General features: G+C 48.3%; 4 protein-coding genes across 4 annotated transcripts; 2 read left to right on the forward strand and 2 right to left on the reverse strand.

Annotated features, from left to right (window-relative positions):
* Window positions 1-672: 672 nt before the first annotated feature.
* Window positions 673-3,704, reverse strand: BP01DRAFT_301044 (uncharacterized protein; the record flags this gene model as incomplete). Its single annotated transcript, XM_025572016.1, has 3 exons — window positions 673-2,877; window positions 2,994-3,385; window positions 3,455-3,704. The coding sequence occupies 3 exons, from the start codon at window positions 3,702-3,704 to the stop codon at window positions 673-675; spliced, it is 2,847 nt and encodes a 948-aa protein (XP_025429424.1).
* A 3,031-nt stretch (window positions 3,705-6,735) lies between these two features.
* rad7 (DNA repair protein Rad7, protein) lies at window positions 6,736-8,607 on the reverse strand (the record flags this gene model as incomplete). The annotated part of the gene is made up of 3 exons (XM_025572018.1): window positions 6,736-7,775; window positions 7,900-8,065; window positions 8,125-8,607. Coding segments are annotated over 3 exons (1,689 nt in total), but the record flags the coding sequence as incomplete, so codon positions are not given.
* A 579-nt stretch (window positions 8,608-9,186) lies between these two features.
* Window positions 9,187-13,271, forward strand: BP01DRAFT_345060 (DNA repair protein RAD16). The gene is made up of 11 exons (XM_025573584.1): window positions 9,187-9,558; window positions 9,681-10,567; window positions 10,619-10,948; window positions 11,004-11,112; window positions 11,172-11,246; window positions 11,300-11,358; window positions 11,420-11,640; window positions 11,706-11,752; window positions 11,803-11,929; window positions 11,978-12,730; window positions 12,798-13,271. The coding sequence occupies exons 1-11, from the start codon at window positions 9,510-9,512 to the stop codon at window positions 13,027-13,029; spliced, it is 2,889 nt and encodes a 962-aa protein (XP_025429426.1). The 5' UTR covers window positions 9,187-9,509; the 3' UTR covers window positions 13,030-13,271.
* Window positions 13,272-14,090: 819 nt separating this feature from the next.
* BP01DRAFT_384637 (C2 domain protein) lies at window positions 14,091-15,911 on the forward strand (the record flags this gene model as incomplete). Its single annotated transcript, XM_025577526.1, has 2 exons — window positions 14,091-14,887; window positions 14,948-15,911. 2 exons carry the CDS (start codon window positions 14,091-14,093, stop codon window positions 15,909-15,911), a joined length of 1,761 nt encoding a protein of 586 aa, XP_025429427.1.
* Between the last annotated feature and the right edge of the window lie 1,316 nt (window positions 15,912-17,227).

Here is a 17,227-nt window from a genome sequence, read left to right on the forward strand (position 1 = left end):
TTTGCCGCAAAAAGGCAATTGTCTTACGTCAATAAAGATGACGAACAAAAATCCTTCTATACGTATCAACTTCAAACTATTCAAATCTACGATCTTAGCCCAAATAGAAAATCCGAGGACGTATATTATGATTTATAGATGTCAAATACATATGGATGATTAAGTACAGGGTCAGAAAAATACATGGGACATTTAGTGAATGTAGAATATCACAACCCGCACTGGGCTAAAGATCGTCAAGCCATCACAACGCCAAAAGTAAGCCCATAACCAGCTCCAACTCGAGAATATCAAAGAAAGGGCAATGCCGGTGAACTGCGTCACTATCAACCATACCTCGAGTGCAAACAAGCCATACTAACAAAGTCGATAAATAGATATATCATATCCAGAACAAGGGGAAAAAAATAAGGTAGGGAATAAGATCAATGACAGTGAGAAGCAATTCGAGAAAAAATGGATCTCAGAAGAAGGAACGGTCTATGACAACTGCACGCAGATGCAGATCAATTAGTTCCACGCGCAATGCCCCAAGAATTTGGACATAAAAATGGCTGGGGAAGAGAAAGGGGCGCTTTCAGGGGATAAAAAAATGTGACGGCGCAAGGTGTACATGCAAATTAGGTCCCACACCTAGGAGTGTGGTCACATGTCATAGCGTGAGTAATCATGTCAGTGTACTGCGTTGAGCAGATCCCCAAAAGTAGAGGTTTCCTTCTTCATTTTCCAATTATTCTTCTTGTCTTCTCGCTTTCTCATCATCTCAGCCCAGCCTTCATCATCGTCGTCGTCATCCGCCGCGACGCCGTTACTTGGCTTGAGGTGAGCGGATATGTGATTGTGGCTAGAAAGCGGACGAGTGGACATGGGCAACCCGGCGGGAACGACAGCGGGCGGCTTGTCGTTCTCATCGTTCCACGAGGTTGGTGTGGGGTGGATATTCGATGGTCCGAGATCTGGCTGCACCATCGAGACTGGTCTATAGCGGGATGCCAATCCCACATTGCTACGTTCGGATGGAGCAATAGAGGGCGCATAATTCTGGCCTGCTGGAGTGCCAGGCCGGTGGACTCCAGAGACATATGGTAAAGCTGGGGCATTCAACCGAGAGGAAGCATTAGGATCAAGCATGCTGAGCGTCCTGTGCTCTTCTTGGTGACGAACTGAAGGACCGCCTATGGAGGTGCCGGCTGACGGCATTGAGGATGGCCGCACATTGACACTAGAACCCGGACCTTGAAGAGGGATCCCCTGAAGTGGAATTTGTGGAACGTTCTGACCACCCTGAATCTGAATCATCTGTTGCATCCATTGCATTTGCATCTGCACCATCTGAGTCATTTGCTGAGAAAGTTGTATTTGTGCCTGCTCCGTTGCAGATATCGACGACTGCGCGCCAGCTGCATTGGTCGAATTCAAATTCATCATCGTGTAAGGCCTAGGTATACCACTAGGATAAATCGCTGGCCCTGAAACTCCACCCGCCTGGTAGTCATACATGGCTTGGGTATTAGGACTTCCCCTCCTCATGGCTCTAGCCCGTTCCTCAGTAGCAATGACCCCGACTAAGCCTCCAGGAGGTAGCGCCGGGGATGGGCCACCATGAACAGACGCACCGCCTCCTAGGGCCAAAGATTCTCGGTTAGAGGGGCTAACCAGGCTTGCGCCAAAGTATGGGTCTCGAGGCAAATTCCTGGCGAAGACAGGTAAGCTGCTACGGTTCGCAGTATCCTGTTCTGCGACCGAACCTGGCGACGATATATATGGCTGTTGAAAAGATGCTCGAAGGTTTGGTATAGAATTAGAGGGTGTCAAGTGACTGGGAGGTCGATTTCTGTTTGGAAAACCGTGTGCTGCGAGAATCCCTAATGGGATTTCTTCGTCATCATCTCCATCGCTGCTTTTACCACTTCCGGATAGATTGCCTGGTTGTAATAGATTTGGCGCGCTCTTGCTAGCCCGATCAACGTCGGTCTGCAAGGCTGGCGCGGAAGCTTGCTGCCCAGTTACTTTCATCATCTGCTGTCGGTAGACAGAGAGATGAGCCTCTTGCTTCCGCCGTTGTCTTTCAGCCTCACGGTTATTCTCTGTTTCGTCCTCTTCTTCGTATTCGCTTTCGCTGGACTTCTCACTTAATGAGGCGTCGCTTTTGGATCTTCTGAGCTCTTGCTGTCGTCGATAGTGTTCGAATTGAGAGGGAGTCATGATCTTGTTTGTTGAGGAGGCGGATGGAGGCTGGCACTTTTCGTATTGCGCTGCCAGTTGAGCATGGGCTGCAATTGAAGCCTCAAGACTGTTGTTCTCGGCCGGACCAATTAACGTCGGGGGCTCTTGACGCTCAGTCTGAGCCGCACTCGCCGATAGTTGTCCATTTTCAATCGCGAAGAGCGAGAACTCATTGTCAGCGTCTTGGGATTTCTGGTCAGATGCGATTGCTACATGTACGCCTTTCTTGCCCGAATAAAGAGACTCCATAATTAGTTTGGCGTCCTCGTCGTCAACGGAGGGGGAATCGCGTTTGCTTGGATATATCACGCTTCTCCTCAATCCTTTATCAGCAGCAGTCTGAGGTTTTTCGAGAGAGCGATGGGAAGTGGTAGCGGCCGCGGATGACACAGCATGGGGTAGCGCTGCGGACTTGGGTCGTTCTTCCGCAGGCCCTGTACTCAGCTTAGGATATTGATGCGGTGCGCCCAGCTGTTCCCTAGGGGAATCGATGGCTGCAAGTAACCCGTCTTCGGAATGTCGGCTATCCCAGGAGTAAGGGGATGGCTCAACTTCCTGCGATCGATTAGTGTCGATGGGTCCCGGGCGTGGAGCCTTCTCAACTTTTCCCCCAGTGTTGTCGGGTCGAGATTTGCGTGGTCTTGGCGCGTCCTATAGATATGTTAGATCTCATCAAATGGTACATTCAAGGTTTCAGCAACGACCTATAAAGGTCTTCATGGGCGTCGGAGACTTGACTTGACGGTAGAAGCAGGGTAATTCCTTACCGAATCAATAGTCTCCTCTTGTGGTGAGTCCTGGGGAGCATAATAGCGCTTTTCCAAATTGCCGAACATGTTCTGAAAATCATCTTCCATCTTTTCGAATTGCAAATCTGCCTCAGGAAGTCTCGGTGCAGCTGCGGTATTAGCTGTGCTGGCAGTCATAGCTCGGTTCCTGGAGGGACCAGGCGTGGATGGCTGGGATGGCGAAACCGCAGCTGGAACCTTCGCAAACCTCCCACCAAAGGAGAATGTTCTCCCTGCTGCCCGAAGTGCACCAGATATGGGAGGGATTGGTATATCATACAAGTTCCGTGAATGTGGGGAATGGGCGTCGACCGAAGGCTCTCCGTCGGTTGAACGGCGTGTAGACTGAGATAAGTGGGCCGACGGATTCGCTTCGTAGGTACTTTGTCATGATGCTCATTAGTACATCCATAGCATAGAATCGCAATAGAAGGGGATACTGTACAGGCTTCGTGAGGGGTGATTTTCTGACACTGCAAATATGTTGTTGTCTGCGTCTTCAGACGGCGAGTACAGAGGTTGGCCTTCGCTCAGCCTCTTCGACATCAACTGGCCATCGCTGGAGGATTTCTTGTCGGTGGATGGTCGTTCAAAGACCCTGAAAGATGGCTGAGGAGGATTTTCAACCTCCTCCAGAGCATTGCCAGACGATTTTCGTCGAGCGAAGCCTTTGGGGAGCTTTATTGGCATCTGGACTGAGACCGAAACAACCACTAGCGAAGCCGGAACCACTTCCAGATGGGATTAGCAAGCTACGCCAGCTCCCAGAATCCGCAAAACTCCAGCCCCTTCCTGTTGGCGCTATTGTTGTCCCATAAAAAGATTGCCGAAGTGGTGGAGGAGGAGGGGAAATTGGACTGAGGAACGGGCCGGGTACAGAGGGAGAGAAGATGGGCGTGATTATGAAAAGGGTGCTTGGAACAAATTCTGGGCCTTGTCTGAACCGCACAGATTTCGAACCTGGCGGGGCGGGAGGTGCCTGCTCACGAGAATATTTCAAGAAAAGAAGTGGATGACGTGAAGGAAAATGAGATAGCGTTGTGGCAGATCAGTGGTAGATGTGGATGCTTAGAGGTTTCGAGCTCACTCAGGGGTCTCCAAAGAATCTGGTCTGAAGAGGCGAGGTGGCCCAAGGGGAATTTTCTTTCTGATACACCGTATACGTACTACTATAATGGTCGACCAGCAGCGGCTGGGACCCTCGCAATCCACTAGCGGGTCCTGAAAATTGGCTGTTTGGTGGGTTTGTCTTTCAACTGACTTATGTGAGTTTCCAAAATCAGTGCTTTGAGAAAAGAGGGGAAAGTGGGTTGTTGAGAACGTTATGAACAATGAATGATAAGTCTCTTGTTTTTCTTTTCCTTTGAGTGGGGAGGGGAGACTGGGTCTCGAAGGGCAAAATGAAAACAAACCTACCCAGGGGACAAGAGAGAATGAGAGGAGGGGGTCGGGTGGGGGAGGGAGATGGAAGTTCGGATGACAAAGACAAGCGCAAGCGCAACAATTCGTGGTTAAATACAGTAATTAGTATTTTTAAACAAACTCCTTAATGGTTTGGCTATTTGGTCATAACTACTGTATATCTTACTAGTAGTAAGTATTTCAAGAGTTGGCTAAGAGTGTCCGTCTGCTCAGTAGATTATTGACTGAGATACCACGTAGTATATGACTACTTAGTGAAACTTGAAATCCACTTGTGTATTGAACACGGCAAGAACACTGAGCTGAGCAAACTCAGACAGAGAAACACTTCAATTCCAACTGTAAGTTCCAAGCTAGACTAGTCTGCGCGTGCTAATTGTAGTAATCCGCCAGCTTAGTTATAGAATCGGTTCATACGGAGTACACTAACTACCTAGTTAACTAATAACCTACGTAGTAGTCCACTCATCGTACGGATTCCATTATTGAATAAGATTTACGGAGTACTGTGTACACCCTAGGTAGTTATAGATTGGAAAGTTTTACATGATATGAATAGGTACCAGTCAAGCTCCGTAGTCCCTTACGCCAATGATAGGTAATTACTGACCGGCTGTTTGATTGGCCCAAGGGAGAGATACCCGAATCTTTACCAGGAAAGTCCTACAGACCCTGGATGTCGTACGGTGGATTGTGGAGCCCGAAACAATACTGTATGAACTGTGTACCTACGAAGTACGGAGTAGTTACTCCATACTCACACCTAAGTTAGCAATGGTCCCATATCTAAGCCTCGTAGAGGACTCGGGAATCGAGCGGTGATTCCAAATATAGTAGCACCCTTTATCCGCGGCGTCCACCCGTGACCGAGAGACACCTCTTGCTCTTGCCGCTTCTATTCGTTAATATCTGCCACGCCCTCTTATTCCCCTTTTCTCAAGGACTAGAAAGAATTTGGGAAGCTCAGTAAGATAGTAACTCAAGCGGAACATAATGTACTCTCTACAGCTGGTTAGAATATTTCTGTGGCAGGAAGGTCCCGAAGAGCGAGTACGCGCTAACGACCACAAAGGGATAAGTCAGATGCCTGGATGAGTTCAAGAAAAGCATGGAGCGTGCCTGGTACCTGGTCTAGTAGACCTGACCACAGGGACCAGGAAACCAGGAATAAGACTAGGAGAAAGATAAATTCAAATGTATGTACTGTAGAACATATTTAACTAACGTTACTGTATAAATATAGTCAAGTAATCACTTCGGCAGGAAGACAGTGGCGGAAACAGGCGGCGGCGACCGCCAGACTCAGGCTGTACTTTACCACCACCAGTGATTCGCACGCTGTACGAGTGTGTTATATGATCTATTATCGACTGTGTACATTGTACTCCGCACTCCGTACTTGATACTAGCATGCAAGGGTTCATAGTCAATTACGTATCATTTTCCAAATACTTCCACCTTATCTGAGGCTCGAGGATCGGTATAACTTAGTGGGCTGCAACAATCCTGGGTGTCTCTATCGTATGTACGCAGCGGACAAGAGGCAGATTATCCTATGAATATTATACCAGAATACAGACTCTACTGTAAGCGCTGTTTTAGTTGTGCTGTGCTTGGAGCTGACAAAGGCGCGCCTACAGTGGCGTGCACATCTTGTTAGTTCATTTCCATGTACGGGTACGTACCCGCTGGCCCTTCGCCTATGTGACACGGCGCTGGGCTAGTGACAGCAGCACCAAATGAAGAGATACATTAACTACCAAAAACTTTTGAGATGTTCAATTGCAACCCAATAAATTGGGGTGACGGTTTACTATCGATCGCCGTCTCCTTCTTCAAGCTCCAGGTTCAAGTTCTAGTGCCTCACCGCACTTAACTTAGCTGTAAAGGAGCGTAAAGAAGGTATAGTAAAGCCAGTACTTTCTTCCATTTCTCATGTTGCAGCACTTGATAGGGAGACGAGGAGGTAGGCAACAGTCGGCCCAGCCGAATTAATCCTCAGCATTTATTTCACACTCCCATAAAAGCAATTATTCCACACTCCCATAAGTCAGGTTTCAGAAGTAGACTACTCCGTGCACGGGTAGGTTTGGGATAGGACGGAGGCTCGCCTACGTATAAGCTGGGGTTGAAGTAAGCCCACAAGCGAAGCCTCAAAGTGGTTATGAGAAAATGGCTTGGCGAATTTTCCAAGTCTTTAAAGGTGAGGTTGGAGACAACAAGGTAAGCTTCTATGATCTTAGCGGTCCTTGAATTCTCATCAATTGAGGTATTGCTGAAACGAGCATCTGTAAGTAGGCTAAACACCGAATGCCGACAACTGTGCTTGGTGGGTTCCTTCCAAAACGATGGAGTCTTGTGCCTTCAAGCCACCTATCAGTGCAACGCCAGAAGGAATGACGACACCTCGCAAATTAAAGCAGGCAAAAGCAATCAACTTCTGGATTTTCGGGCAACATTGCAGAATGAGACCAACGAGGTAATCATCCATGACCGTATGGAACGACACATCGAGCACCCTCAGATTGGGATATGTGCGCCCATCTGAAAAAACCTCGGCGAAAGCAGCATGTGAGATGTGACGACAGGATGATATATTCAACTTGCGGATCATGGCGCCCGAATGGTTCATCAGTGTGACAAACCCTTGAGATGCGAGGCCTGTGGCTTCTGCGGGCCCGTCTGGGTTGGCATTATCGATATCACGAACGGAGGAAAGGTCCACTACTTCCAGAGCAGGATTCGGCCAGTCCGTGAAGAGACGAACAAATCCCTTGTCAGTGCATGTGCTATTATCAGAGAAGCGCAATTTGTTTAAAGACCTGCAATTGTCGTGGATCGTGTCAAGTAGATGGTCATCCGCAGTCGCGAAGCCTTCTAACGACAAAGTCTGTAAATTCGGCCCAACCTGAGATATGGATCTGAGGAGAGTATCACTCTTTACATCCTGATAGAAGTGTAAAGATAAATGCACCAAGCTTTTCAGTTTTGATATGGCTTGAAGTGAACGGTTCCCTAGCTTCCAACAATGTTTCAGCTTCAAAGATCGAAGTGCGGTACAGCAGCTGGCCAACACCTCCACAGTCTCGTTATCAAAAGAGCAATCTAGGTTAGACAGCTTGAGGCTCTCTAGCTGTAAACCTAGACTTTGGAATAGCTCTCGCCATAAGGTGTCAGACAGCAAGTTTGCAGCATCAAGGTGTAGACTTTTAATTCGAAAATCACGGCTCAAAATGTACTTCACCACTTGATCTTTCATTTGCCCCGCAAAGCGGATGTTGACATGAGCCAGGCGAGGCATGATTGCGAATATCTTCTCGAAGTCCTGTGTTTCAAGTTCTAAAAGTGTTCGGTTAGGTCCCGTCCCTAGGTGAACGATAAACCGGAGAGCTGAATGTCGTGATACAGACAACAACAATGTTACAGGTCAAGAGGGGAAACGAGAAAAATGCGGATAACGTACTAGCGGCATCGAATATATCAATGCGGTCGAAGTCCGGGCGAAGGAAGAGATTGAGAGTCCGAGGTGTCATTACCCGCCTTTTGGAGAGTATCTGACTCAACCGAAGCAGTAACTGGGGTGGCAAGTCACCAAACTCTTCAATATCATTGATAGTATCTGCAACTTTCTGCCAGAGGTAGTGTTAGATGTAGCATAGCGGAATCAGGGATGTGATCATCGGCGTACCTTCGTGCACATCTCGGCCAAACTCAAAACACCTTGCGCAGCAAGTCCATCGAGAAGATTGCTCTGATTTTGGCGTCGACCGATTCTTGACCCGCGTTTCTTGACCTTGGCTTTCTTCTCGCTGTCGGTTTGTGCCTTTGAGCACTTGACACAAAGAAGACCGTCGTTTGGGCCCGTCTTGCTGTATGGGGTAACAGTGAAGCGTTTGCCACATAGCTCGCAATTGTCAAGCTGGCCTGGCATGGGGCGTGACCTTTCGTACATCATCTCCCGGGCTATGAAGTCATCGTCGTCATCTGGCTCGCCCGTTCGTCGTGCTTTGCGCCGGGCGAATTCCTTACTCTGCTTGATTTGGGCCAGAGCAGCACTCTCCTTCCGTTTTCGCTTCTTCTGCTGCTCTAACGATTCGCCAGTGCCTTCATGCTCGAATTCCTGGATATCATTGTTTTGACTTTCATCAACGTGGCGTTCCGCATCTCTCAGACGTCTTTGGTAGTCTTCGTGGATTTGAGCGGCGGAGATGTTATTTGACTAAAGAAGAGAGCCTTAGTAACCTGTTCACAATAGTACGGCGGCCAGAAAATGCAGATTGTATACATACGGCAAGAAAGTCGGTAAGCGCCGAATGCCTATGATGTGCCATTAGTAGCCATTTGCATTGTGAGAACGACCGGAAAAGCATCATTTAAGACATACGGGCCTCGGATTTGATTCCTTGTCTGCCTTCTGCCGGCCCTTCGCATTGTCAGTACATTCACGGCAAATTGTTGAAGCTGTCAAGACATACATTTTGATCGGAAAACAAAGAACGTTTCGATGGGACAAGAGGTAAACGTCAAAGTACTGCCAAAAAAAAAAACGAACAACAGGGTTATATGGGTGGTTTTGGCAAGTCACAAGATTCCGTGCCGATTTCGCGTTCCACTTAACGCGAGGTTCGCCAGACGGCTGCTTATCGCCTCCGGAGTGGCGAATTGGGACGTAGGACCGAGGGCCCGATAGCCAAGAGGGGAACTTTTCAGGAGATAGGTCCGAGAGGGAGACCATTCGTACTGTGGCATGTGGATCGGAGTCAGCTTGGGAAGTCCCTTCGATTGCTTCTGATACGATTTTTTCCTCACTCGAGTACTCGAGTCGTACTCTTCCTCTTCTCTGCTTATCCTTGACTCATCTCTCCTTTCTGTGGACCCTTGACTTATTTGCCTCCCGCAACATTGTCCGCGAGGCTAGACTCCGATAGCCGCCCGCCACTTCTTATTAGCCACCCATCTTCTTACACCTGCCTTGAATAGAGGCACCTCTCCAGCAATTGCGAGTAATATTTCGCGAATCAGCCATCGGTCGGTCTTATATACCTTGTGAACCGAGAAAAAAGACTCGTCGTAATGACAAGAATCTCTTCTACCGTGAAGCAAGAGCAGTCGTCCAACACTGGTAAGGCGCTATACTTCATATTACAACATGTCTTTCAAGTTGCAGCATCCCTCAATGAGAGCAGAAATTAAATCATTGATGGTGTGAATGTACATCGGAACTAGCTGATGTATTCTGTATAGATCCTATCGCGTTGCTGCCTAGACGCAAATCTGCACGGTTAAATCGGGTTTCCTCGACTTGCACGGCCAACATCAACCAGCCAGAGAATAATGATAGCGACCCTCACCCGGTGGCTAAATGGAGTTACAACATCAAGCCCATAGCCATTGAAGTAGCTATACCCTCCAAGAGAGCGTCACCGTCATCCGAAACCGAAAACTCTCCTCTAGACGAGGACTCATCCGGAATTTCGACGCGAACTTACAGTACGCCAGCGACCAGTACTACTGCTACGCCGGTCGATTCAGATGTATCTGGAACAAAGAAAAGAGTTAGTGCTTCTGCTCGTGCACGCGAACTACGTACGAGCACTTTGTCTTTGAGCACATCTCGAGCGTTAAAGAGGTCTGCTGCGTCTATGACTTCTGCGACCGTCGCATCGGATGCTGCATTAGCAGAAGCACTCCAACAAGCTCGCGAGTATCAGGAACGGCCATCAAAATTGGTAAAATCCGCACGCCATGTCACCACAAGCAAAACCTCTCCCACTATCAACTCAGAAGGTCTAGTACAGGATGCGTCAGATGAGGAGAGTTCACAAACACAGCACCCCGACTCCAGAAGACGGCCCCTTCGATCTGCTCGGACAACCAACATCACTTGCCTTGACGAATTCATAGCTGATGAGTTGATTTCTGATAAATCGGACACCTATTCGAGTGGATCCGAGCTTAGCGACCTTGCGTATTCTTTGACTGAGGCCAGCGAGGATGAATCTGACAAGCCACAGGAGTCTGTAAGGCCACAAATTACACGGAACCATGAAGCATCAATGAGAACTAGGCGGGGTTTTCAATCGGCTTTGAACAGTACCCAGAGGTCAGGGGAGGCTTGGATGACTCGTCGTGTATGATCTCTGCTCCAAGCGTCCTGACTTGACTCACTAAACTTTTTGTAGGCGATTAGAGAACGGAAGAAATTGGAAAAGCAGCATCCAGCTGTTACTACAATGTGGGATGATTTGGCAAATTCGCCCCCTATCAAGCCGGTAGCTGCAGAGCAGCCAAGCGGCATAGCAAGGACGCTCAAGTCATTTCAACTTGAGGGTCTCAACTGGATGATGCAACAAGAACAATCGCAATATAAAGGAGGTCTCCTAGGAGATGAAATGGGAATGGGCAAAACGATACAGGCTGTTTCCCTTATCATGTCTGACTATCCCGCTGGTAAGCCATCGCTTGTGGTAGTGCCTCCAGTTGCCCTTATGCAATGGCAGTCCGAGATCAAGGTTTGTTCCTTCGCAGATTGCAGGACCACAAGATAACTGACTTCTTCTCCTCCAGGAATACACCAGTGGCCAGTTGAAGGTCCTTGTTTATCATAATTCGAATCCCAAGGTCAAGACTCTTTCCAAAAATGATTTGGAAACGTATGACGTGATTATGATTTCTTGTATGTACGCATAACCAGACAGAGTCCGACGAACATCACGAGGCTTACCATGTGTCCAGATTCTGGCCTCGAGTCCATCCACCGCAAAGAGTGGAAAGGCTGGAACCGGAACGATGGGATTGTTAAGGAGGACAGTAAGTCATGCATCTCATAAAGTCTTCTTGAACTGAGTTAATCAACATCAAAGGCGTCATCCATTCCATTAAATACCACCGATTGATCTTGGATGAAGCGCATAGTATCAAAGTAAGGTCGCTCTTGATAGTCATACTCTGAAGCTCGATTGCTGAAACAAGCCCAATGCTAGCAACGGACAACTAGTGTTGCCCGCGCATGCTTCGCATTACAAGCAAACTACAAGTGGTGTCTCTCGGGAACGCCGGTTCAGAACAGGATCGGTGAGTTTTTTTCGCTGCTTCGCTTCCTGGAAGTTCGCCCTTTCGCTTGCTATTTCTGCAAGCAATGCAAGTGTCAACAACTTCATTGGTCGCAGGACGCAGAAAAGCGATGTACATCATGCAAGCATAGGTAAGTTAGCATGTTTCTCTTGGTGAGTCGCTCCTGACTTCTAACTTGGAATACCTCGAGTACAGTGGGTTTAGTCACGTGTCTGTTTTCAACCAGGAGATACTCAATCCTAGTAAGAGCCTTCAAATCACCATTGCCATGGACTAGGCTGACCGGGAGCAGTAACGGAGAGAGACAATGCTCAGGCCAGAAAGGAAGCTCTAGCAAAACTGCGCCTCTTGACGGATAGAATTATGTTGCGGCGTATCAAGCGAGACCATACAACCTCTATGGAGCTTCCACCCAAGCGGTTTGTTCGCCAATATAGGTTGACTGGGCGCCGCTGACCTGCCTTTAGCGTTATCATACGGAATGAATTCTTTGGAGAAATCGAACGGGATTTTTCTCGCAGCATCATGACAAATTCAACCCGCCAATTCGATACATACGTGAGCCGTGGTGTCATGTTGAATAACTATGCCAATATCTTTGGGCTCATCATGCAGATGCGTCAAGTGGCGAACCATCCCGATCTTATTCTGAAAAAACACGCTCAGAGTGGCCAGAATGTTCTCGTCTGCAGTATCTGTGATGAGCCTGCCGAAGAGGCAATTCGATCTCGCTGCCACCATGAATTTTGCCGTAGATGTGTCAAAGACTATGTTAAGTCCTCGGGAATCATGTCTGTGGTTGACTGCCCTCGATGTCACATTCCTTTGTCGATCGATTTTGAGCAGCCTGATATCGAACAGGAAGCAGAGCACGTCAAGAAGACTTCCATCATCAATCGCATTCGGATGGAGGACTGGACTTCTTCTACCAAAATCGAGATGCTAGTTTATGAGCTCTACAAGCTTCGAAGCAAGAAACAGACGCACAAATCTATCGTGTTTTCGCAGTTTACGTCCATGCTGCAGCTTGTCGAGTGGCGCTTGCGCCGAGCCGGCTTCAACACGGTCATGCTCGACGGTACAATGACACCGGCACAACGACAAAAGTCGATTGAGTATTTCATGAACAATGTTGATGTCGAGGTATTTCTCGTTTCACTTAAAGCAGGCGGTGTGGCTTTGAACCTGACTGAGGCATCGAGAGTTTTCATTGTTGACCCGTAAGTTTCCCTGAGACAGCAGATCTTATCTTACTCTTTGTCCACTAATGTATCACTATCACCTTAGATGGTGGAACCCCGCCGCCGAGTGGCAGAGTGCGGATCGCTGCCACCGCATCGGTCAACGCCGACCTTGCGTCATCACTCGACTCTGCATAGAGGATTCCGTTGAATCTCGAATTGTTCTGCTGCAAGAGAAGAAAGCCAACCTTATCAACGGTACCCTTAACAAGGATCAGGGTGAGGCATTGGAGAAGCTCACACCAGAAGATATGCAATTCTTGTTCCGAGGATCTTAGTTGGGGACAAGGCATGATGTCTTTCTGTTTATTGGTCAATGTCATGAGACCAGCCAGGCATTGCGTGCTATGAGTTGCATGCGTGGGTCATCATCCGTGGGATGTTTGGCCGGACGCGCGAACCAAGTCTTGACGCGGTAGCTAGAATGACGTCACTATCATCTGCAGCTATCAACTCGGACCAGCTAGTCTGATTTACTTATAGAAATACTACCTTTTTCCTCTTCGTGGGGGTTGTTGTCCACGTCTTTCATCTTCTTGCAAATGTAGTTTTAAATGGCGAACACCCAATCTGTTCGTATATATTATCTTAAATTTGTGATTGTTTATCATGAAACATTCTGTACCAGCGCTGTACAGGGGCAGGAACAATGGGCACTGAGTACGCAGCTCGGAGCAAATCAGCAATACTAGCAGTAGTTAGGTAGTAGGTACGAAGTGGTGGTGGAACTGGTGGTCCACGCTACGCCCTACAGGGTGTCTCGGTCCCGTCCTTCCGTCATCGCCCAAAACTCCTGCTGGGGATACGATCGACGTGAAAGAAGCCTTGCCGAGACCAAGAACTGGAATTATTCTCTCTACCTCTCTTTCTCCCTCAGCGCTCCTCTCCTTCCCGTGGAGAAGCCACATGATGGTAGTTCCTTCAACCCCGAGGTGTGGATGACTGCATCTCCAACCACGTATTTTCTCTTATCTCTTGTTAAGATCTCTTTCTTCCTTCAATTGCCGGTCTCGCCCTCTTTCCGGGAAAAAGGGGCTGGGCAAAACCAAGAAAAAACCACGCAAAATAAGGAAAGAAAGAACGACAGCATAACAAAAAAAAAAAGAGAAAAAACTATACACAGAGACAGCGAGGGAGAGAGAGGAGAGAGAAAAGACAGACGAGAACCTGTTCTCCGACCTTCTTCACCAAAGAAGACAGATTCGCAGACAACAGACTCTTCCTGCATCGTCCTGCACCGGCGGCTGATTCCCCGCGCACTCGTGGACGTACCCCACCCGGTTATTTGCTACCGTATTTCAGTTTACTATCTGGCATTTCCTCCCCTCCTCCGCCTCTCATGGAACAAGCGAAACCGCGCACACGTCGACGACGCCCGGTAGATAAGTATGGCCCGAGATTCTTCGACAAGACAGAGCACGTGCAAGACAGAGCGGCTGCCATGAAAGCCACTTTGCACGGGGATGAACGATCGCAGTCTCAGCCTGCCGGAGGTTTCGATAGTACCCCGTATCCCTATGCTCCGCCAGGGTATACCGTTAAGTTTACTTTCCATCGCGGCGTCAATCTTCCGTGCGCAGATTTTGGTACCTTCTCCTCGGATCCTTACGTCCATGCTCAACTGATTGTCGACCTTCCCCAACGCCACAAACAGGACCCCATTGTATCGTATCGGACGCCTACTGTGCGCAAGAACCGAGATCCAGTGTGGGAAAAGGAGTGGATTGTGGCCAATGTACCCGCTTCCGGCTTTCAGTTGAAATGTCATGTCTACGATGAAGATGCAACCGACCATGACGATAAACTCGGGAATGCCTACGTCGAGATAGACACAATGTATGAGAATTGGCCATCTATCAAAGAGCAGTCTTATCGCGTGAAAAAGCGATTGGGGAGCAAACGAGTATATCTTTTCGGCAGCATTGCCGCCTTGGCTTCACGGCGTCTCGACGTGGCTTCGCATCTGGTGATTAGTATCGATTGCCTGGGCAAAACACCCGGCGATCAAGGTGCGCATATGTACACTGTTGGACCGAATTATTGGTTCAAACACTTTTCTCCCGTTTTTGGAAGACTAGCAGGTACCAAGGACGAAGTTCAGAGCCAAAATGGCCAAAAGACAATCAGTCGATACAAGTACGTCCACCGGTCCAGTTCAAGCAAAGATGCACGAGAAGCTCACAGTCCACATCTTAGCTTTCAGGCAGTTGAGATACAGCTCAAAGGCCCTGTGCCTGCCGAGCTTTATCATCGCTATGTCGAATTCAAGCCATTTGTTGCCGGAATGTTTACATCTCACAGTCTTCGTGGCAGGATCCTCAACCGAGCGCTTCATCATCAGCATGAGCGTATATATAATTTCGACAAGACAACCCTTAACGGTCAGTTCGAATCGCCGTGTATCGAACTCACCCAAAAATTCCTCGAGTTTGTACACTATGCCCAGGGTGGGAGAATTTTCACATATGTCATTACACTCGACGGACAGTTTCGCTTCACTGAGACGGGGAAGGAGTTCGGCATCGATCTTCTAAGCAAACACACCATGCACAGTAATGTATCGATTTATATCGCGTATTCTGGAGAATTCTTTCTCCGGAGACGTAAGCATCGCCACCACCGACAGGGTGATACTCCGCATCCTTCAGAGAACTGCAACTATACGGCGGATGAGTCGCAGCATGATTTGGAGATATCTATCGACCCGGCCGACTACGAGCTTTTTATTGATAACGACAGCGGCACCTATCGTCCAAACGCAGAGTATCTTCCTCTTCTTAAACAGTTTATCTCGTCTAATCTGGTTGGTCTTCACATAACCACACTTGACTGCAGAAAGGATGCTACGCGAATGGAAACCTTGAAGAATGAGCAACGTGAATTCAAGAAGCACGAAGGAAATCAGATGATTTTTCTTCAGCGAAGTAATAGCTCATCTCTATCCTCCTTGTCCAGTTCAGACGAAGAGGACCTGGACGAACGCAGCGACGCGCCACGCAAAGCGAGGGGGGACTTGGCGCAGAAGGTACACGACATGCGTGATGTCAAGGGCCACTTGATTAACTGGGCCCAGAGAGATGACCATGCCGATCCCGAACTCAACGCGGAAAGTACTGCAAAGGGCCAGAACTGTGTTGAAGGGGGTACTGTCAATTTGTAGAGAGGTATCTGACCTCTTCGGGCTCGGCTATGCCAGAGTCTTGTTTGCGTCAACTTAGCCCGTACAGAGCCTCTGCAATGCTCACATTCTCGATATCTTGAAAGCGGGTTTGCACCATTCGTTTGCCCTGTTCCTCGTCCTTCTAATTCCAGCCTTGATGAAGCTCTTGTCCTTGCGACCGCACCCTCCTTGGCGCTTTATGCTTACCTCTTATACCTTACCATTAGGCCCAATGGGCTTGTTTTCTTTTAACATTCATGTCCTTACTATTTCGTTTCAAGCCCATCATAGGCAATAGTACAAATATCGCTCCATCCCTGTATGAATCAGTTTTCCAGACTAAAATACAGCGGTCTTCTCTCGCAGGACCTAATGTCCGGTACATGTAGAGTTTGCCCTCGACGATTGAAGTGCGGCCAGTACGTTCTTCATCGATTGTACGTCGCGGGAAGGAAGCGATAAGTGAAAATGCTATTAAAAACATGGGCACACCGCAACAACATGCGAGAGAGAAAAAAGCTGGAAAAGCCTAGTAGAACTGTAAATCAGTGCAGCGAAAATAGAAGAAGGAGCAAGCGAGAGAGCCAGGTGGTGAAGATTATAGTAAATTTTTGAAGGCTCACGCAAGCCTTTGTCGTAAGCATTCAGTAATACATGTTCACGCGACAGCCTTTCTGTGCAACGCTTGCCAAAAGTTTCTGCTATGCGAACTGAGCTGATGTAGAGTGATGGGGTAGCATCCCTCTGGTTTGGCTGAGGTATGTTTAACTATAGTTAGTTATGCCTGGGCTTTGATGACAGAGTCGGGTCAGCAGGAAAGCAGCCAAAAAACAAAAATATGAGAGAAAGAAAAGAAAAGGAAAGGAAAGGGGAAAAGAATGTTGAGTGTAGGTAAGTAAGAACCTTGAGTGAAGACCAGGAGATAAGAGTTTTAAAGCTCTCTTTAAGAAAGGGACAAACACACGTAGTTGTTCGTTGTGTCAGATAAGAAATGAGCTGGAGCTGAGCATCATGGATCTTACCTGATTCTGCCTTAGCCCCCGCTGGCTAGTCTGACTGGTTCGCACTGCTGGCCGATCTGCGTCTCTCTCTCTCTCTCTCTCTCTCTCTCTCCCTCTTACCCCCGCCCCCTCTCTGATCGCAAACAAATTCAAAGGCCAGATTCCATATCTGTTACTTTGGGTTCGCGGCTTCCCGCCGCTTCTGCAGCCTCTAAAGGTTTATCACCTTACACCTACCGACGATATCTATTCCCATCTTCTTTTGCCCTTTGTCTCCCCCCTCCCCCCCACTCCCCCTCTTCCCATCTGCTTCCT

The sequence above is a fragment of the Aspergillus saccharolyticus genome (assembly GCF_003184585.1).
Source record: "Aspergillus saccharolyticus JOP 1030-1 unplaced genomic scaffold BP01scaffold_27, whole genome shotgun sequence".
NCBI lineage: Eukaryota > Fungi > Ascomycota > Eurotiomycetes > Eurotiales > Aspergillaceae > Aspergillus > Aspergillus saccharolyticus.